The 23,271-nt window shown below is 42.2% G+C and overlaps 1 protein-coding gene across 6 annotated transcripts in view; it reads left to right on the top strand.

Annotated features, from left to right (window-relative positions):
- LOC111964221 (kelch-like protein 13) overlaps positions 1-23,271 on the top strand; it is a 58,122-nt gene that overhangs the window by 6,658 nt on the left and 28,193 nt on the right. For 2 of the 6 annotated variants that reach the window (XM_023988019.2, XM_023988018.2), the window contains exon 3: positions 20,994-21,065. The exons of 2 other annotated variants lie outside the window; for them this stretch is intronic. In XM_023988019.2, the coding sequence (XP_023843787.1) occupies positions 20,994-21,065 (72 nt within the window). Of the gene's footprint in view, positions 1-8,189; positions 8,637-20,993; positions 21,066-23,271 lie in introns of those variants that run through there. 2 more of the 6 variants (XM_023988017.2, XM_023988020.2) reach the window with 2 other exon arrangements.

The following is a 23,271-nucleotide window of genomic DNA, read 5'->3' as shown; positions in this document are numbered from 1 at the left end:
TATAGCTCAGGGCTCCAGCATTTGGTTTGCTAACTTGCTAGCTAAGTAGCTAACTTGCTCAAGATCAAGCTTCTTTGTTACAGCAGAGACAGTCAATCTCCTGGATCAAGATCCCTGCTGTCTAATTATTATTATTTTATATATTTGAACTTTATTTATAGATTTTCAGATATAACAAAAACAGTACAACACCAACCCCTCATCCCCCCCCCCCCCCCACCCTCCTTAATTATTTGTTTTGTGCTTGTAGCAAACTTTCAGTAGCCTATTGAGATAGTTGTATAATAAGCTGGGTTGTCTGTCCTTGCAATTAGTTTGTTTGCTTGCGCTTGTTAGCATTTAGCTACTGTCCGCTATGGGAAGTTTGGAAAGACTTGCACTGCCGGTAATACAGTATACCCCGGTATGGTATAGAAACAGCATGAAGCTATGAAAATCTGGACACCACCGAAGCCTACTGGACCAGCATGTCCCTCTGTTGTCACGCAGCTTGCTACCTCCTAACGAGCATCAAGGAATAGTTGCTAGGCAGTGGCAGTCTTTGGCCAGAGAGCGTGCCTCTGGACTGGACAACGTGGTGCAGTGGAGCGAGAGTAGACTACAAGCTGATGGGGGAGGGGTTGATGGCTTAATCAAACACACAGATTGGCAATTATTATTGACATAATGGGTTTGTCATCATTCCTCCCCTCCCAACCAACAGTAGCTTCAGCTCTCCACCATCACTATTTTGAGTGCTATTGTAATGAATAAACCATACAGCAGCTTGACTGGGTTTTAGCGAGTATATTGTGGGAGTTGAGGCGTTTTATTTCTGTCTTTCATTCTGTGCTAAGCAAAGTGTCTTTTCAATTTAAGTAGGATCACTATAATGTACATTTCATGTCCAGATGGAGGTAGTAACAAAAAGGCGGGAACATTTCAGTGCGTCACTTGGCAAGTTGATACTCCTAATGCCACAGTTGTTGGCCAGCAAACACTAGACTGCTSAAAACCTTCTTTTGAGGTGGACAGTTGACTCTTCTAGGCACTCTTAATAGCAAGTTCATGGGAACGTGTGCTGTTGGCAAGGTTTTTTTCCCCCATGTTCGCTTTTACCAGCTTCCATCTGTTGCATCGATACCCGCCAATTGGCAAATCTACATCTGTATGCGGCTCTACGCTTCTGCTGCCCACATATGAACTCAAGTACCTAAATCCAATGCCTATTCAACCCTGTACATTGGGGTGAATCTGTATTTTCTAAAGCCGACTCTTACTTCTGTCCTCAACCACATACGATGTGACGATTGGTTTTGTCAAAGGTCTTTTTTGTACTGCCCTGAATTGATCCTCTGTCTGTATTAGAGGTCGACCGATTATGATTTTTCATCACCGACACCGATTGTTGGAGGACCAAAAAAAGCCGATACCAATTAATCGGCTGATTTTTATATATATATTTGTAATAATGACAATTACAACAATACTGAATGAACACTTTTATTTGAACTAAACATAATACATCAATAAAATCTATTTAGTCTCAAATAAATAATGAAACATGTTCAATTTGGTTTAAATAATGCAAAAACACAGTGTTGAAGAAGAAAGTAAAAGTGCAATATGTGCCTTGTAAGAAAGCTAACGTTTAAGTTCCTTGCTCAGAACATGAGAACATATGAAAGCTGGTGGTTCCTTTTAACATGAGTCTTCAATATTCCCGGGTAAGAAGTTTTAGGTTATATTTATTATAGGACTATTTCTCCCTCTACCATTTGTATTTCATATACCTTTGACTATTGGATGTTCTAATAGGTACTTTAGTATTGCCAGCCTAATCTCGNATTTAGTCTCAAATAAATAATGAAACATGTTCAATTTGGTTTAAATAATGCAAAAACACAGTGTTGAAGAAGAAAGTAAAAGTGCAATATGTGCCTTGTAAGAAAGCTAACGTTTAAGTTCCTTGCTCAGAACATGAGAACATATGAAAGCTGGTGGTTCCTTTTAACATGAGTCTTCAATATTCCCGGGTAAGAAGTTTTAGGTTATATTTATTATAGGACTATTTCTCCCTCTACCATTTGTATTTCATATACCTTTGACTATTGGATGTTCTAATAGGTACTTTAGTATTGCCAGCCTAATCTCGGGAGTTGATAGGCTTGAAGTCATAAACAGCGCAATGCTTGAAGCATTGCGAAGAGCTGCTGGCAAACGCAGMAAAGTGCTGTTTGAATGAATGCTTACGAGCCTGCTGCTGCCTACCACAGCTCAGTCGGACTGCTCTATCAAATCATAGACTTAATTATAATATAATAAACACACAGAAATACGAGCCATGGGTCATTAATATGGTCAAATCCGGAAACTATCCATTTGAAAACAAAACGTTTATTCTTTCAGTGAAATACGGAACCGTTCCGTATTTTATCAACGGGTGGCATCCATAAGTCTAAATATTGCTGTTACATTGCACAACCTTCAATGTTATGTCATAATTACGTAAAATTCTGGCAAATTAGTTCGCAACGAGCCAGGCGGCCCAAACTGTTGCATATACCCTGACTCTGCGTGCAATGAACACAAGAGAAGTGACACAATTTCCATAGTTTAATATTGCCTGCTAACATGAATTTCTTTTAATTAAACATGCAGGTTTAAAAAAAGATACTTCTGTGTATTGATTTTAAGAAAGGCATTGATTTTTATGGGTAGGTACATTTGTGCAACGATTGTGCTTTTTTCGCAAATGCGGTTTTGTTAAACTTGGCTTTGTTAGGAAGAAATGGTCTTCACACAGTTCGCAACGAGCCAGGCGGCCCAAACTGCTGCATATACCCTGACTCTGTTGCACAGAATGCAAGAGAAGTGACACAATTTCCCTAGTTAAAATAAATTCATGTTAGCAGGCAATATTAACTAAATATGCAGGTTTAAAATATATACATGTGTATTGATTTTAAGAAAGGCGTTGATGTTTTAGGTACACATTGGTGCAAAGACAGTGCTTTTTTCGCAAATGCGCTTGTTAAATCACCCGTTTGGCGAAGTAGGCTGTGATTCAATGATAAATTAACAGGCACCGCATCGATTATATGCAACGCAGGACAAGCTAGATAAACTAGTAATATCCTCAACCATGTGTAGTTAACTAGTGATTATGTTAAGATTGATTGTTTTTTATAAGATACGTTTAATGCTAGCTAGCACCTTACCTTGGCTCCTTGCTGCACTCGCATAACATGTAGTCAGCCTGCCACGCAGTCTCCTCGTGGAGTGCAATGTAATCGGGTATGATCGGTGTCCAAAAATGCCGATTACCGATTATTACGAAAACTTGAAATCGGCCCTAATTAATCTGCCATTCCGATTTATCGGTCGACCTRTAGTCTGTATGCCGTATTCTCTGACTGGCTGTCTGTGATTATGCAGATGAGGCTAATCTCATTTAAGATGTGTAAGAAAGATGCATTTTCTTGACCGTTAATATGAAAAGTTAAACATTAATCAGTAACCCATTACCCAGCTAAGCCTAATTCTAGTAGCAGTTCTATTGTACTACACCCTGGCTTGTTTTATTTAGGACTACACAGAGTTTGTATTGTCTGGCTGAAAGTGGATCATGACAAAAGACAGAATGTGAAAAGGCATACATAGAGAGTGTTCTTATGGTAGATGTTTGTAGGGCTTTGAGCACGGTTCTATCCATCCTTCTCCAGCCCTGCCTGCCTGCTGCTGTTTCTGCACTCCTCAGTAGAAGTCCTCAGCCTTCAGCACCTGCTGGGCCTCTGCTTTCATCACCTCATCCCTCTGAAACCAGGCAAACTTTTGTTGCTCTCTACATCAGTCTTTGATTTTTCTACACGTGGTGAGTTTCTCTTAACTAGCACTTTCAGCAGGATTATTTCTCACCCCAGAAACGCTTTGATAACGACAAATGCATATTATTTTCTGATAATTGCCAAGCCTTTCGAAATGCGTTAAAATGTGAAACAAACCAGGCGCTGTTTCATAGCTGGAACATGACGTTCAGGGCACTTGCTTTTTTTCTTTTCTTTTTCTACATGGTTCTTATTTGGATAGTGCTGAGTCATTAGTACTTTTTAATGTCGGTTCGGTTTCAGTTAGATTATATAAAAATGATCACGGTTTTCGGTTTTGATTTTTAGAWTTTATTTTTTTACATTAAATTCACTATACGTTATGTGGGTTCAATGCCGTAACACAGAATAAACAATTCATAAAAGTCCCATGATGGTAGTGACTGCCCATTACAGCTTATCACTTATTAACTATAAGTCATTCACATTACTTTTTTWAAATATTTCAGATGTTGTGTATATTACATTTGTTTTGTTTAATTACTTTATTTAATTCCAAGTCATCATCTCATCTCTATAGAGCTGCTGCCTATGCTGTATGACAAAACCACTATACCAACTATCAATCACTTAGAAGATCATGTATTTTCAGGCTCGTGAAGCAACTGCTTTATATTTCTCTCGATAGTGCGTTCTCTCAGTCTCCGTGTCTGCTGCGCTCAAACTGACAAGTTTTTATGCGTGTGTGCAATGGATTATGGTCATTGTAGTTAATTACCACATTTTCAGCGCTAAACTATGTAGAATATTGGCTTGTTGGAAACTTCAACTCCCTGCTACATTGCACAGTTCAGGCTGATCTGATTTATCTCTACAAAAACTGCACATCGATCTCACAGAAAAAAAAGCACGAAGTGGAATTCAAATGATTGAACCGACGTCGGTCAATTATACTGAACAAAAATATAAACGCAACAATTTCTAAGATTTTACTGAGTTACAGTTCATGTAAGGAAATCAGTCAATTGAAATAGATACATTAGCATTAGGGCTAATGAATAGATTTCACATGACTGGACAGGGTTGCAGCCCACTGGGGAGCCAGGCCCAGCCAATCAGAATGAGTTTTTCCCCACAAAAGGGCTTTATTAAAGAAAGAAATACTCCTCAGCACTGTTTTACCAATCCTATGACAGCTGGATAGACTGTCAGATGAGATGAAGGTTTTGATAATTCTGATCGGGCCAGAGATAGGATGGATGAGGAACCACACTGTGTGGTGGTAACTGCATGCGCAGTCAGCTGCTTGCTTGAGGGGGTATATGGCGTTTAGACAGTACAGTTCCCTCTGTGTCCACTAGATGGTATATGTTTGTCTGTTCTGCAGTCAGTCACGAGGGCTGTCTGTTCCCCTTATGTTCATACAGGCATGAACCCACACCTAATGGCCAGTACAAATGTCAGTCAAAGGCAAGGTACACAATGCAAAACAATCTTATGGACAAGAAAATGTGTAGATGGTCAACACTTTTTTTAATATGGTGTATGTGTTATTTTAGTCCAGTGTGTGTTTGTTAGAACAGTGATGGGGTGTGCGTTAAAGTGAGACAGAGTATAGCAGTGTTACAGCACAGTGAGGATGCATTCCTGTCATCCAGGGCTGTTGGGTCAGTGTGTTTGCATAGCTCAGGAGTCTGTCTGTTTCTCTCTCTCTCGTGCTGTCTCTCTCCTCTCCCAACCCCTCCCCCCAACGACCCTAATCGCTTCTGAAAGAAGTCCACAGATTGATGCTCACCAAGGCTCTGATAAAAGCAGCCATTGTCAGGCTTCACTCTAAAAGCTGGAGGAGTTTGGTTATTGAGGACTAGGCTATCAGTGCTGCCGCCCCTCTTTGTTCCCAGCCTGTCTTGTTCTTCATAATACTGCTCAGTTGTTGTGGCTTGCAGGGCAGAAGTCAAACGACGTAATAATGACGCAGTTTCTTCAATAGATGTTCAGATGACATTCTGTTTTTGAAGAAGGGAAGTGTTTCATGATGAAACGTACAATGATTGCAAAATTGCATTGGCCTAACTAGCTTAGTCTTTTTAAATGGGCAACTCTACATTTAGGACTATCTGGTTTCATGACAGATCCAGTACCATGTTTAGATGTTTGCCCTCCGTTTTTGATTTAGGATTGTATCTAAATAAAGAGGGGCAGCTTTAGTACCCTAGATACAGGCTGTAGTACAGGTCAGTATAACCTGCACACAGAGCTCAGGCTGTAGTACAGGTCAGTATAACCTGCACACAGAGCTCAGGCTGTAGTATAGGGCAGTATAACCTGCACACACAGCTCGGGCTGTAGTATAGGGCAGTATAACCTGCACACACAGCTCAGGCTGTAGTYCAGGGCAGTATAACCTGTACACACAGCTCAGGCTGTAGTACAGGGCAGTATAACATGCACACACAGCTCAGGCTGTAGTACAGGGCAGTATAACATGCACACACAGCTCAGGCTGTAGTACAGGGCAGTATAACATGCACACATACAGCTCAGGCTGTAGTACAGGGCAGTATAACATGCACACACAGCTCAGGCTGTAGTACAGGGCAGTATAACATGCACACAGAGTACAGGGCAGTATAACATGCACACAGAGCTCAGGCTGTAGTACAGGGCAGTATAACATGCACACAGAGCTCAGGCTGTAGTACAGGGCAGTATAACATGCACACAGAGTACAGGGCAGTATAACATGCACACACAGCTCAGTTTTTTGATCCAGAGACAGGCGTGGTGTGTTTTTTCACTCTGATATTAATTGTATTTTGTATGGAGGAGGAGCAGGTACAAATGAACATATTCAGCCATGCTTTGTTCACTCAGACAGACGCATATTCATAATTTTTATGTGCTCACATCTGGCTCAGCGCCATCCCCACTCATCTGACAAAGGGGTTTTTAATCCCCTGGTTTCCATTGTCTGTTTCATTCCTACCGCCATCATACAGTTTAATCTGCACCCATAAACATATTCTCCCCGTCATCCTCTGAAACCACAGACAGAGACTGAGAACATGACTACCCTGCCTGAGAGACCAGGCTGTGTACGCTGTTGAAAGAGTTTCATAGTGATGAAGTGGCCCAAGACATCATGGCTCCAATGAAATTACCTGRAGTGGTTCTATTGGTTGATATTCTCCCTAGTTATGGGACGAGATAGTGAGGAGTCAACCTTGAGGGAGGGGTTAAGGGCAGGTTGGAAGACATTCCCTTAAGCTCCAGAGTGAGAAAGCAGGAGTGGGGTGACTAGGGGTCCCAGCTTGGCTGAGGCTGGCACTTTTAGAAGTTCCACAATAGGTCGTTTTTCATGACGATGGGAGTAGAAGAGATTTGAAACAAAGGGCTAGAGAGAGGGCTTGTCAAAAGGAAGTAGCACACAGGAAATGACTTTGCTTTAGACTTCTTGACAMGGCCTTCAGAGCTCTTTGGACGAGAGAGACTGTAATCGTGGAAATGAGCTGCACAGTGCTCTATTCATGGTTGTATTTTTCTCTTAGTGCTTGGGTGAATGTTGATCTGAGGTTTAAAGTTGTTTTAGTGTTCCATCTTGATCAGCTAGCTGCCTCAGMCAAGGCCGTGGCTTACTGCACACTGTGGGAAGATCTCAATTGCATACWCCTCGCATCCTCTCTCCTTGTCCCCTTTTCAAAACCCATTGGATTAGAAAGCCAGAGATCCCTCCCCTTTTGACTTTCTGATCCAATGGGTTTTGAGAAGGAGACGAGGAGAGAGGACGCGAGGAGTATGCAATTGAGATGATCTGTGTTCCTGCTAGATAAGAGGGCACCATGGATGACGGCCATGCAGGAGACACTATGAGGGGACAATCTAACTGCAAGGGTCCAGTGGAATGAGATCTTCATTGTATATCTACACAATCTGCCATGCTTGCATATTAGGCTTATATTTTATCTTTGATTAAAGTCCGGAGTGGAGAATAAACATTCCCTCCAAAGGTGTAGAGGGACAAGTTGTCCGTAGAAATATAATTCTATTCCTATGATGTACTCTCTCTCCCACATGGAATTACACCTAGCCTCCTAGCCTATGTGGGTGTATCCGAAGTCGCACTGTAGAGGTTTTATTACTAGTTATAAATAGGAGGATGTTAACTTAATGGATTGCTGGTTAGAAATACCAAACGTTCCTTTCTATTTCCCAGTGTAAACTAGTGGTATTTTAGGCACTGCTCTCCTGAGGGTGGGGAGACGCTAGCTACTGTATTTAAGCCTCTGCTCAGTGCTGTGGGTTTTTCTCCTCCCTTTCTCTTACTCATCCCTCCTCTCCCCTCCACCTCCCCCCTCACTATAACAAGCCCAGCACTGCAGTCGCCGCTCCTTTAACAAGGTGGCACTGTTGTTGAGCTGCTGGGCTAGAGCAGCCTCAAAGGACGGGAGGCTTTTTCCCTTCTAACAGAGATGACTGTGAGCTGCCGTTGCCCCTGTAGACACAGGAGATAGGATCCATTGGCTTCTTCTCACTGCTACCACTGCTACCGTTAGTGTCATAAGCCGGTGTAGCCTGCGCTGCTGCTGCTGCCTATACCACTCCACCGCTGTCGCTGCTGCTCTCCCTGCCTCTGATCCTTGTGGGCAGAGTGGGATGGAAGCCCTCGCTGGAAGCCTTTTCATGGAAATGCTCTTTGCCGTTATTTGRGCTGTAGCTCCGTGCTGGTGACAACATGCCGTTAAAATGGAAAAGCGGTTCTCCTGTCAGCTGGAAATTCCCAGTGCAAGTTCTTAAGACATCCAGGTCCTCACCGCTCTCTCCTGCCTATATGTGAGTAAGGAAAAAATTCCATTCATAGCATGCTGTGGTGGTGTATTTTCAGTTTTAGATTTCAGTTCAGTTGTGGTGTATTATTTTGGGGTATGGGGAGTCCCCCTCTCTCATTGCAGCCTAATTGGGCAGAATATGATGGGAGTGTTGTTGTGTGTCGATTTAATACCCTCCTTTGTGCCGCGTGTGATGACTYGCCAGCTAGCGGAGCGCTGTACTCTAGATCGGTGTGATGACTGGCCAGCTAGCGGAGCGCTGTCCTCTATAGCGGTGTGATGACTGGCCAGCTAGCGGAGCGCTGTCCTCGAGCGGTGTGATGACTGGCCAGCTAGCGGAGCGCTGTCCTCTATAGCGGTGTGCTGACTGGTCAGCTAGCGGAGCGCTGTCCTCGAGCGGTGTGATGACTGGCCAGCTAGCGGAGCGCTGTCCTCGAGCGGTGTGATGACTGGCCAGCTAGCGAACGCTGTCCTCTAGAGCAGTATGGCTTATTATCCATGGACGTGGCCCATTTTACAATTTTCTGGGGCAAGGACCACATCCACTGCCCCTCTCCGCCCTCTCTGGGGCTGTGTTTTTCCACCTGCAAGGACTGTCGGCCGCCACAGCAAGCTTGGGAGGAGGAGCCTGCCTTCCTTTGTCAGGGCGTCAGGCTTGCCCTGGTTTAGGAGCTATTGTCTGTTGCTGTGGAGGGGGGAAGGGCAGAATATGGAGGGTCCCTCCAGGCTCTCCTTCCTCCATCTCCTCCTTTCTGGGCGAGAAGCCCCATATCATCCTCTGCCAGTCACCCTGCTAGGCTAGCTCTAGGTAAATGGCAGGGATCAGAGTATCTTTCCTAACCAGTGTACAGTAGTAACCTGTTTTAATCTGTCTTGAAAGACAGTGTACAGTAACCAAGCGTAATCTGGTTTGGAGGATAGTAAACAGTAGTAACCTGGTTTAATCTGCCTTGGAGGATAGTATACAGTAGTAACCTGGTTTGGAGGATAGTAAACAGTAGTAACCTGGCTTAATCTGGCATGGAGGACAGTGTACAGTAACCTAGCTTAATCTGGTTTGGAGGACAGTGTACAGTAACCTGGTTTAACCCGGTTTGGAGGACAGTGTACAGTAATTTGGCTTAATCTGGTTTGGAGGACAGTGTACAGTAACCAGGCTTAATCTGCCTTGGTGGATAGTATACCGTAGTAACCTGGCTTGGAGGATAGTATACAGTAGTAACCTGGNTGGAGGACAGTGTACAGTAACCAGGCTTAATCTGCCTTGGTGGATAGTATACCGTAGTAACCTGGCTTGGAGGATAGTATACAGTAGTAACCTGGCTTTATCTGGTTTGGAGAACAGTGTACAGTAACTTGTTTTAATCTGGTTTGAAGGATAGTGTACAGTAACCTGATTTAATCTGATTTGGAGGATAGTGTACAGTAGTAATTTGTCCTAATCTGGTTTGGAGGACAGTATACGGTAACCTGGTTTAGTCTGGCTTGGAGGATAGTGTACAGTAGTAACCTGTCCTAATCTGGCTTGGAGGACAGTGTACATTAATCTGTCTTGGAGGACTGGCATCCTCAGGAGCAGAGACGGTATCAGTGCTGTCAATCCTGGCAAGTGAAAATGAACGTTGGTACATTGCTTCTTAGTTAAAGCTAGATTGAAAGGCTAATGGTCAGTTGATGTGTGTTTGATTTTTGGCTTAATTTTATCCTCATATTTCTAGTGGAATTTCAGGCTCTGTTTGCTCGTTCTTTATTGCAAAATGAATGAGATGGTCTCGATATATGCTTTACCATACAGTAGATGCGTCATTTACATTAGATATTGCATGCGGTAACATTAGGCTTATTGGCATAAAAATGTCTACATTTTACCTTACCTTTCTATAAACTTTATATGCCTCCTGAGTGGATGCAAATACTGTAAGTTTGTTTACATTGCGGTCATCCATGCCCTATTTAAGTGAACTCCCTAATGCGTTGCAGATGCATAGAATGTTTGATTTTTCCCATCAACCCAATTATATTTACATGGTAAAGCACCAAGAATATGCCTTCAGTGTTCTAGTGTTCAGGGTTTGAGGTAAATGGAATGGCAGGTAAATCTCTAAAAGAAAAAGGGGTTGAGTCTTAATGTGCATTAGTTTACATACGGATTCACATCAAGTCTCTGCCTGTAATGTTTTGGCTAATATTTCCCAAAACCAGAATGACATCATGGGGAAAATTCCTTTACAGTCACAGTACATTTCTAAATGTAATTCAAATTGAACATTTGCGCATAATTGTATATCAAAAGAGTTAATTTATTTTTGTATCCTAAATTGAATTGACATGGACTTGACCCCATTCCTGGAGCCACCAATTCTCACATGGGAGACTTAGTTTAAAGATGATTCATATGGATTGAGAAACTAACYTACAGGGCTATAGACCTACATATTTTACCATTGCATATAGTGCTTTGTCTCTAACGTTAGGACAGTCAAATAGCTTTTTTCCCTTATAAAAATGACTAACAAAAAGACTAACCTTTAATACTGAGCCATGCCCTCCCTAGCCCGGCCCAGTTGCTATTTTTCCTTCTGATTTTAGGTTTCTCTATGCAGCCTACGGTAAGGATGGGAATGGGCTCTGTGTGCGTAGCTTCTCCCCTTTCACTAGATATGGCCGTTTTCAACATGGAGACTGAGTAGCATATGGGGATGCCTGTTTAACATCTACCACAGGGATAGGGTGTTATTTTAGTTTTTAGTTTTAATGTCACGGGCAAAAGTACAGTGAAATAAATATTCTAATTTCTAATAAGAGCTAACTTCTGCATTGCTTGCTGTTTGGGGTTTTAGACTGGTTTCTGTACAGCACTCTGACATCTGCTGTCAGGAAGCTATATACAGGGTCTGTTCCAGGGTCAGTAAGCTATATACCGGGTCATAGCCTATAAACAGAGTCAGTTCCACGTCAGTAAGCTATATACAGGGTCAGTTCCAGGGTCAGTAAGCTATATACAGAGTCAGTTCCAGGTCAGTAGCTATATACAGAGTCAGTTCAGGGTCAGTAGCTATATACAGAGTCAGTTCCAGGGTCAGTAGCTATATACAGAGTCAGTTCCAGGGTCAGTAGCTATATACAGAGTCAGTTCCAGGGTCAGTAAGCTATATACAGGAGTCAGTTCCAGGGTCAGTAAGCTATATACAGAGTCAGTCCAGGGTCAGTAGCATATACAGAGTCAGTTCCAGGGCAGTAGCTAATATACAGAGTCAGTTCCAGGGTCAGTAGCTATATACAGAGTCAGTTCCAGGGTCAGTAGCTAATACAGTGTCAGTCCATGGGTCAGTAGCTATATACAGAGTCAGTTCCAGGGTCCAGTAAGCTATATACAGAGTCAGTTCAGGGTCAGTAAGCATATACAGGGTCAGTTCCATGGGTCATAGCTATTAACCAGAGTCAGTTCCAGGGTCAGTAAGCTATATACAGAGTCAGTTCCAGGGTCAGTAGCCATATACAGGGTCAGTTCCAGGGTCAGTAGCTATGTACACAGTCAGTAGCTGTATACAGGGTCAGTTCCATTACTATATTTACAATGTGCATGGATACTGGAGTGATGGAGGTAGATAGGTATAGGGGTAAGGTGACTAGACATTAGGATATATGATGAACAGAGTAGCAGCTTCGTAAATTAAGATTATATGTGAGTGTGTGTAGAGTGAGTATACATGTGTGTGTGTGTGTGTGTGTGTGTGTTGGAGTGTGCGTGAGTCAAATCACATTTTATTGGTCACCTACACATGGTTAGCAGATGTTATTGTGAGTGTAGCGAAATGCTTATGCTTCTAGATCCGACAGTGCAGCAGTATCTAACAGGTAATATCTAACAAATTCCACAACATAACCTAATACACACAATCTAGTAAAGGAATGGGATGAGAATATATAAGTATAAAATATATGGATGAGCAGTGACAGAGCGGCTAAGATGCAATAGATAGTATAGAATAGATAGTGTAGTATACAGTATATACATATGAGATAAGTAATGCGAGATATGTAAACATTCTTAAGTGTGCAGAGTCCTGTGAGTGTGCATAGAGGCAGTGCAAAAATAAAACAAGGGCCAACTCAGATAGCCCGTATAGCCATTTTGTTAGCTATTTAGCAGTCTTATGGCTTTGGGATAGAAGCTGTTCAGGATGTCTGYTTTCAGACTTTATGCACTGGTGCCGCTTGCTTTGCTGAAGCAGAGAGAACAGTCTTTGGCTTGGGTGGTTGGAGTCTTTAACAATTTTCCGGGGCTTCGTTTCACACACTGATTTTAAAGGTCCTGGATGGCAGAAAGCTCTGCCACAGTGATCTACTGGGCTGTCCTCACCACCCTCTGTAGTGCCATGCAATCGAGGGCGGTGCTGTTGCCGTACCAAGCAGTGATGCAGCAGGTGAAGATGCTCTCAATGGTGCAGCTGTAGATAGTGCAGCCAAACATTTTCTCAACCTCCTGAGGGGGAAGAGGCGCTGTTCGCGCCTTTTTCACAACGTTGTGTACACCATTTTAAGTCCTTGGTGATTTGGACCCCAAGGAACTTGAAGCTCTCGACCCGCTCCACTGCAGCCCCGCTGATGTGGATGGGGGCGTGTTCCTGTAGTCCACAGAAGAAGAGCTGGTGTGTGTGTTAATGTGTGTTAGCTGGAGATTATTATAGAGAGGGGTCTGTGTGTTTGCCTTCAGTGATTCCACTCGTGTCTAAATATAGCCTCTGCCCATAGTGCAGATTTCACGCTTAGAAGGAATGGCAAAGGTGCACTGCCCAGAAGACACATGGAAGTTCACTGGGAATTTCAGGTGTTTATCCTTGCCACTATGCAAAGTCCTTTACAGTTAATTTCATCCTCACGTCAAGGACACTGGTAAAATCTGAAATTATATTCAGCGGTTTGTGCTATTTTAACATTCTTAAACATTTCCCCATCTGTCTTCCTCAACCAATGTCCATAAGATTGTTTGACCCTATGTTAACCACTGAAAGACAAGGCCATAGGACAAATMAGTATAGGCTGTACGATCTGATCTTGAAATGACATCATATTAATGAAACATTAGGCCTAAAGTGATCAACAAGAAATGAAATGGAAGTGGATTATTTTTCTATGGTGGCGTAAGGAGAAACAACAACCCYATGTCCTGATTTTCCTGGCATCTGAGGGAAAACAATTAACTTAAGTGAAAAAAAAGAAACATGTAATAAACTGTCTGGAAAGCATATTGTGCAGTAAGACTTTGCATTTGGCGGCAGAATCAGCTCATGCAAACATTGGTCTCTAGTCCCTGAGGAATGTAGCTGGCTGGCCCTAACCCATCATGGCTGCTCCGTATCTCTATTTTCGGTTCTCTCTCCACTGCTCCCAGTTCCCTTGACACCACTGTTTTACCTTGTTACAATGAGGCTGGACACTACAGTCCAATTTGACACTACTGTTTTATCTTGTTACAATGAGGCTGGACACTACAGTCCAATTTGACTTGTGTGATAATCATCCTGGCTTGGCAACCAGAAAAGTGGAGTTTCCAACCTAGTGGCCCATACCATAGCAGGGGGGTTTATAGACTAGTTGAACTGTAGCTAGTCTAACCACACATTCATTTTTGTCTCATTACTTTCAAGAGAGCCGGCCAGGAAATCTCTTTTTTGGGGGGAGCCTTATGGGTTTTTAACTGTTTTAGCCTTGTTTCATTAAAAGCATCTTACTCTAATCTTACATTATTGTTCTTTAGTGAATGGGCTTATTAAGTGGTGTGAGTGTGTCTAGCCTGGCAGGTACAGCAAAGCCACCAGTGCCATACGACGTCCCCAGTCCACCGTGATAGACAGCTAAACACAATAGCGCCACATTTCTCCTAGTTTGGCCTGTTTGATTAGGTTTGATTGTCCAATGTTTTCAAAAACACTCCAACACTCATTAAGCCTACATGTTCTGTGCCCCCTGCATATCAATTCAGTACGGTTGAGAAGAGTGAGAAGAGCACACCCTCAAAAACCCAATCTAAATGTGATTTGATTATGCAATACTCAGGATTTATTTACACAATAGGCTAGTAKTAATGATTGAATGGTTTGTCTACAATTCAGAGTCCTTGCTCTCCCCCACAGACAGTGTTTTCTGATGAATCATACCTCTGTTTTCACAAAATGGCCACAATGAACCTTTGCTACAGAAATAGACATTTGGCAAGTAAGACTTTCTTCAAGGGGCAGTGCGGTTAAAAATGTGATTTTCAATGTCTTTTGGTGATATTTCCACACTATGATGTCGAAATAACACTCTGAAATTGTGAAAATTATGATACTGCCCTGTTTGTCTAAGAGCTGTTTCAAAAAAATGCCTGGATTTCCAGCCTGCTCAGGTGGGATGAAACTTTTGGTCCACATCATGATGTCACAATGTGATCTGATTTATAATAGACCAATGACTGTTCATCTGGTTAACCTCTCTTGGGTATGTGAGACGTTAGCGTCCCACCTCTTCAACAGCCAGTGAAACTGCTGGGCGCCAAATTCAAATACAGAAATACTCATTATAAAAATTCTGAAAACAAAACATATTTTACATAGGTTTACAGATTAACTTCTTGTGAATCCAACCACGGTGTCAGATTTTTAAAAATGCTTTACGGCGAAAGCATACCTTACGATTATTTGAAAACATAGCCCACTAGACAAATCATTACAAACAATAACCAGCCAAGTAGAACAGTTACACAAGTCAGAAATAGAGATAAAATGAATCCCTTACCTTTGATGATCTTCATATGGTTGCACTCAGCAGACATTCATTTACTCAATAAATGTTCCTTTTGTTCGATAAAGTCTCTTTATATCCAAAAACCTCTGTTTTGTTCGTGCGTTTTCTTCAGTAATCCACAGGCTCAAACGCAGACAAAAAATCTAAATTGTATCCGTAAAGTTCATAGAAACATGTCAAACGATGTTTATATTCAATCCTCAGGTTGTTTATAGTCTAAATAATCGATAATATTTCAACCGGACAATAACGTCGTCAATATAAAAGGTAAACAAGAAAGGCACTCTCTCGGTCGCGTGCATGAAAAAGCTCTGTGACACTTTAGGGTCCACTCATTCAGACTGCTCTTACTTCCTCATTTTTCAGAATACAAGCCTGAAACAATTTCTAAAGACTGTTGACATCTAGTGGAAGGCATAGGAACTGCAATTTGAGTCCTAAGTCAATGGATACTGTAATGGCATTGAATAGAAAACTACAAAACCAACAAACAAAACGACTTCCTCAATGGATTTTTCTCAGGTTTTTGCTTGCCAAATCAGTTCTGTTATACTCACAGACACTATTTTAACAGTTTTGGAAACTTTAGAGTGTTTTCTATCCAAATCTACCAGTTATATGCATATCATATCTTCTGGGTCCGAGAAGCAGGCAGTTTAATTTGGGCATGCATTTCATCCAAAATTCCAAATGCTGCCCCCTACCCTAGAGAAGTTAAGGGGGTGGACTCTAGTCCAGCCTATCTGCCAATCAGGGCTGTTTAAAATACTGTATAGTCACATTTGTTTCCTAACACCAAAGAAGCTCAGGAAAATAAATGATAATGAAAATACCTCTGCCATATTTTTTAAATATACAGTTATTTCAAATCAAATTATTGGTCGCATTCACATATTTAGCAGATGTTGCGGGTGTAGCGAAATMCTTGTGTTTCTAGCGTCAACAGAGCAGTAATATCTAACAATTCACAACAATACACACAAATCCAAAAGTAAAAGAATTSAATGAAGAAATAAATAAATAAATATGAGGARGAGCAATGTCAGATTGGCATTGACTAAAATACAGTATATACATATGACATGAGTAAAGCATTATGTGAACATTATTAAAGTGACTAGTGTTCCATTATTAAAGTGAAGCCGGCTAGTGATGGCTATTTAACAGTCTGATGTCCTTGAGATAGAAGCTGTTTTTCAGTCTCTCGGCCCCAGCTTTGATGCACCTGTACTGACCTTGCCTTCTGGATGATAGCGGGGTGAACAGGCCATGGTTCGGGTGGTTGATTTCCTTGATGATATTTTTGGCCTTCCTGTGACATCGGGTGCTGTAGGTGTCCTGGAGGGCAAGCAGTGTGCCCCCGGTGATGTGTTGGGCAAACTGCACCACCCTCTGGAGAGCCCTGCGGTTGCGGGCAGTGCAGTTGCCATACCAGGTGGTGATACAGACCGACAGAATGCTTTCAATTGTGCATCTGTAAAAGTTTGAGGGTTTTAGGTGCCAAGCCACATTTCTTCAGCCTCCTGAGGTTGAAGAGGCACTGTTGCGTCTTCACCAKACTGTCTGTGTGAGTGGGCCATTTCAGATTGTCCGTGACGTGTCGCCGAGGAACTTGAAGCTTTCCCCTTCTCCACTGCGGTCCTGTCGATGTGGAAAGGGGCTTGCTCCCTCTGCGGTTTCCTAAAGTCCACGATCAGCTCCTTTGTTTTGTTGCCGTTGAGGGAGAGGTTATTTTCCTGGCACCACTCCGCCAGGGCCCTAACCTCCTAGACATACAGTGATGATTTAAAAATACAATTACTAAGACTGCATGGGGCCTTTAATCTATGTAGGCTAAATGGAATTGATATAGGCTTATGCAGGTGTATGTGTTCAGGTGGAGGAGACTTGAGAGGATTGGTATTTTATTAGTGTTGGGAATAAGTCTCTCTAATTGAATTGGCCTTTGCCTTTTTATGAATAAGAAGGTAATTTTCCCGAACACATGGATTGCTGTCTCCCGCTGTGACAGTCAGTGGAGAATAGATGCTGCTGTGTGTTTGGTGTGGCTCCTCTTCATAAGCTGCATTCACCCCAAGGTTTATTTCTGTTCCAGACAGCTCAGATAGGATGCTATTACGGCAGCTCCCAGTAGCATTAGCATATCTTTCTTCCTGACTTTTTAAATTATGAAATAGAAAATCTGCCGACAATACTGCTGGATAAATAAATGCTGGAGATCTTAAGCGTTTCTCAGTAAAGCACATTTGGTGCAGGATGTGGTGACTCATATTGCGTGACTGGAACTCTATTCTCCTTCATATCAGAAATGTCAATTTTCTTGGCATAATCTCTCAAACTATCTCAACAGTGGATGCTCACAAACTGCAGATCACATGCACTCATATTAATGTAGCAGGAGATGATACCAGAGGGTTGCATGAGCATTATCAATCAAAAGGGTTTTTAGCTGCTGTGTCGACTTAACAGTTGAGTGCCATCTGTTTGCAGTTAAAATGCACCCTCTCTTAATAAAATGCCCGCTGCTTATATTACATCATGGCTACTTTTGTCTCGTTGAAAATTCTGACTTCAAAGCTAGTATTATTATACATCTAACATTTTCTGTAAATGAATCTGTTGTTTTTGCTCTTTATTCAAGTGCTTGGTGCTTTATTTGCAAATGGGTATAAACACTAACGGGCACAGCAACGATTTTATTATTTTCTAGTAAGCAGCGTCCCGATTTCAAAAGTCAATGGGGGGGAGTAGAAAGACACCTTTCTGTTTGATCTGGTCGCTCCCTCTACGCTTAATCCAGAGGCGAGCGTCGTGTCCAACAAAGTTAAAAGTGATGTTGGGTAGTCAAAGATGGGGATGTGCTAAGGTCAGTTCCTCAGTGTATCTCATTCACAGGGAGAAGAAGTCTGGCACAGAATGAAATCACATCACAGCTGCCCCTCAAACCAGTAGCCTATTGGAACACGCTGTAGTATATCATTATGATTTATTGAAACATTTGTTATGCTAATTCTCTATTTTAGGGATTGTGCTGTTCGTTTCTTTTACCTGTCTGAAACAATGTCCTGGTTTTATAAAGCGACAGTAGAGGAGTTCATGAGGTGAATTAGGATTTCCCCGATGTGCTGCAAGGGGTCTTTTCACCTCCTTTGGGGTACTGTTGGTCATTTTATACAGCAGGTAGGGGTTTATTGCTGTCTTGTCCATCACGCTACACACTTTGAGGTGCAGCCCAGGTAGCAAATATGGTATCATCCTGTGTTGGTTTTGGAGGGGAAACCTTGGCCAAACTATAACATTGTAAAACATGACTTGCTGCGAATGAGTGGCTTTGTTGGATCAGTATGCTGCATAGCATCTAGTCATTTAATTATACTGAACCAGTTCCCTGGGGGAGGGGGGGTATTATCTTTTGTTGGTGTTTCTGATGTGTGTTTTTTGCAGTATGTTTCTTTTAATTATTTAATTGTTTTGTCAGTAAAGGCATTGTCTTTATTTTGTTATTCTTAATTCCAATGATTGTCACACACACAGGAAGTGGAGAAATGGCCTACTAAACAGTGTCAGTTTGATGAATGAGCAGCTGTCAATGGGTTTTATTTCCTCATTGTAGGGTGGAGATAGATGGTTTGACAACACTCTGTTCCTCTAGCTTTAGTTTTAATCCAATACTTCCCCACTTTTATAAATTAATCCCTCAAACAGATGTGTGAATGAGAGGAAAMAGAGACAGTCTGCTGCTCTTAAGATGCATGTTTTCATTATAGTCATCTTCCAATTTACAAAAGCAATTAAGATGCATCGCACACCTAACCCCCATCCAATTTGGCCAATTTTAATTAATTATTCCCTGATGTATTTCTGATAAATGGTTCAGTCCCCATTCCATAAAGCAGATGATTATTGCCATGTTCCAGCATCTTGTTAAGAYAGTACTGCCATCCACAACCCACACACACTGAAGATTTGGGCCTATTAAAATTGACTTTTGTTAAATAAATTGTATTTCTGAGAAATGTGTGTTTGTGGCCTAGTTCAGCAATTCTCAACTAGTGGGTCGCGACCCAGGTTTTGAATGGGTTGCGAGTGGCTGAGAAATGTTTATATATATATAGATCTCTAGATAGATAGATATATATAGAGATCTCTAGATAGATATATACAGTGGGGCAAAAAAGTATTTAGTCAGCCACCAATTGTGCAAGTTCTCCCACTTAAAAAGATGAGAGAGACCTGTAATTTTCATCATAGGTACACTTCAACTATGACAGACAAAATGAGAAAAGCAAATCCAGAAAATCACATTGTAGGATTTTTTATGAATTTATTTGCAAATTATGGTGGAAAATAAGTATTTGGTCACCTARAAACAAGCAAGATTTCTGGCTCTCACAGACCTGTAACTTCTTCTTTAAGAGGCTCCTCTGTCCTCCACTCGTTACCTYTATTAATGGCACCTGTTTGAACTTGTTATCAGTATAAAAGACACCTGTCCACAACCTCAAACAGTCACACTCCAAACTCCACTATGGCCAAMACCAAAGAGCTGTCAAAGGACACCAGAAACAAAATTGTAGACCTGCACCAGGCTGGGAAGACTGAATCTGCAATAGGTAAGCAGCTTGGTTTGAAGAAATCAACTGTGGGAGAACTTGCACAATTGGTGGCTGACTAAATACTTTTTTGCCCCACTGTATATATAAATATGGAAAAAGTATGAACTTAAACCAGGTAGAAAGTGTGTCGAAATTATTATAATGAACGAATTAATAAATCATTTAATCTCTCAACAATTTTTCTTCAATCACAGTATTTTCAATCTAGAGATTTGTGGTCTCAAACCAGTGAGTTTATTAACATTATTCATCAATAATATTGGCAAAATTGTATTATTGAAAATGAAAGAGGTGGGAATGTTGTTCCCTTCTCATAGAATTGTTACATTTACTATCAATATAGCATTAAAAAAATATATCCATATATATTTTGCTGATTTATTTTTCTAGACAATTTCGGTCCCGAGGCAAAACTTGTTCACAAAAATTGGCTTAGTCTGTGCGTTTTTATTTCACGTGTGTGTGTGTTTTTCACTGTAAATCTGCTGCTCGTGGATTAAACGTCAGATGCCATTTGTGTTTTCTCCTCCCACCGACAGCAAGAAACAGAGTTTTTATGACTGGGATGCTGTAAATCAGGGGTCCCCAATTACATTCAGTCATGGGCCGATTCTTCCTTGAGCGGATGATCGGGGGGCCGGAACGTAGTTATACATAATTTGTACAAAGCAAATTGACCACAAGAATCCTAAACGGTTATATAGTATTTGACAAAGACAGAATAGTTTCAAACCTTGCTTAAATTGGGATATAATCACATATACCCCTCTAGTTATTCCTAAGAATACTTGAACAGATTTCCTCAATTAAAATCACTTTGAACTCATTTACTGGTGTTTGTACAGTGTTTTATGTCCAAGATCGAACATTATTATTATTTTTGTTCAGAGAACTTGGGAGGCCAAATAACATCATCCTGCTCTAGATGTTTTTCTCTTTGTTTTTCGTTCCGGCAGCCACCAGCACTCCTTTGTGGTATGGACAACCCACTCTCTCCTTGCTGCTTCTCCGACTTACCACCTGACAGGGTAAATGTACCAGTACCCTGCCTGTGCTGTGTGTCAGTGTGTTTGTTGTCACTCCTCTAGCCATGAATCCTCAGCATCAAGTGGTGGTGGTTTTGACCCTGAATTCCTGCAAGCTAGAGCCCACTAGGCCATCCACCCTCCCCTCCCTGTAGAAACACTAGAGCCCACTAGGCCATCTACCTTCACTCCCCTGTAGAAACAGCTAGAGCCACTAGGCCATCTACCTTCAGCTTCCCTGTAGAAACACTAGAGCCCCACTAGGCCATCTACCTTCAGCTCCTGTAGAAACACTAGAGCCCACTAGGCCCATCTACCTTCAGCTCCCTGTAGAAAACACTAGAGCCACTAGGCCATCTACCTTCAGCTCCCTGTAGAAACACTAGAGCCCACTAGGCCATCTACTTCAGCTCCCTGTAGAAACACTAGAGCCCCACTAGGCCATCTACCTTCAGCCCCTGTAGAAAACACTAGAGCCCACTAGGCATCTACTTCAGTCCCTGTAGAAACACTTAGAGCTCCACTAGGCCATCCACCCTCACTCCTGTAGAAACACTAAGAGCGCCACTAGGCATCCACTCTCACTCCCTGTAGAAACACTAGAGCCCACTAGCCATCCACCCTCACCTCCCTGTAGAAACACTAGAGCCACTAGGCCATCTACCTTCAGCTCCCTGTAAACACTACGAGCCACAGGCATCCACCCACCTCCTAGAAACACTTGAGCACTAGGCCATCTACCTTCAGCTCCTGTAGAAAAACACTAGAGCCCCTAGCATTCTCACTCTCAGCCCTCCCTGTAGAAACATAGAGCCCACTAAGGCATCTACCTTCAGCTCCCTGTAGAACACTAGAGCGCACTCGGCATCCACTCTCAGCCTCCCTGTAGAAACACTAGAGCCCACTAGGCCATCACCTTCAGCCTCCCTGTAGAAACACTAGAGCCCACTAGGCATCCACTCTCATCCCTGTAGAACACTAGAGCCCACTAGGCCATCCACCCTCACCTCCCTGTAGAAACACTAGAGCCCACTAGGCCATCCACCCTCACCTCCTGTAGAAACACTAAGACCCACTAGGCCATCCACCTCACCTCCCTGTAGAAACACTAGAGCCCACTAGGCCATCCACTCACGCTCCCTGTAGAAACACTAGAGCCCACTAGGCCATCCACCCTCACCTCCCTGTAGAACACACTAGAGAGCCACTAGGCCAGTCCACCCTCACCTCCCTGTAAGAAACATACCTGATAGTATTTAACTGACCCCTGATTGTCTCATCCAGTTACATCATTAGAGACTCCTGGATGATCATCATATCATGTGTTTAAAATAACTTGTATAGAATGTGTTGTAGATAAATATGGACTGGTTGTCCTTAGTTATGGTGGTAGCCCTAGATCTATAAATAGATCTCCCTTCGTGTGAATCTGATTGTTCTTTGTTATTGTATATATTTTGCATTACCATGGTTTTTCATGCCGTGTGATGAGAATTGAGATTCACGATTATCTTCCCAGCCCTCTGTCTGATTATTCTTCGCCAGCCTCTCTGTCTGATTATTCTTCCCAGCCTCTCTGTCTGATTATTCTTTCCAGCCTCTCTGTCTGATTAATCTTCCCAGCCCCTCTGTCGATTATCTTCCCAGCCTCTGTCTGATATTCTTCCCAGCCCATCTTCTGATTATTCTTGCCCAGGCTCTCTGTCTGATTCTATTCTTCCATTCTTCTACCTCTTCTGTCTGATTATTCTTCCCAGCCTCTCTGTCTGATTATTCTTCCAGCCATCTGTTCTGATTATTTTCCCAGCCATCTGTCTGATTTATTCTTCCCAGCCCATCTGTCTGATTATTCTTCCCAGGCTCTCTGTCTGATTATTCTTCTCCAGCCTCTTGTCTGATTATTCTCCCAGCCCTCTGTCTGATTATTCTTCCCAGCCTCTGTCTGATTATCTTCCCAGCCTCTTTCGTCCTGATTATTCTTCCCAAGCGCCTCCGGTCTGATTATTTCAGCACTGCCTATCTTTGAAGTAGAAACCATTGAATCATTATTTAATGCAAAATGATTTGATGAGAAGGAGGGGAAAACGTCTTCAGTCCACACAAACAACTGCCCCATTTCTAATAAAAGTGACTGTCTGGGCTTTCTTCCCAAGTGATCCTGAATGTGTCTGACTGAATTGTTACAGCATTAAAGCAGCATTAAATCTGT

This window comes from Salvelinus sp. IW2-2015, linkage group LG5 (assembly GCF_002910315.2).
Source record: "Salvelinus sp. IW2-2015 linkage group LG5, ASM291031v2, whole genome shotgun sequence".
In the NCBI taxonomy this organism is placed as follows: domain Eukaryota; kingdom Metazoa; phylum Chordata; class Actinopteri; order Salmoniformes; family Salmonidae; genus Salvelinus; species Salvelinus sp. IW2-2015.
This window is presented reverse-complemented; position numbering and strand designations above follow the sequence as displayed.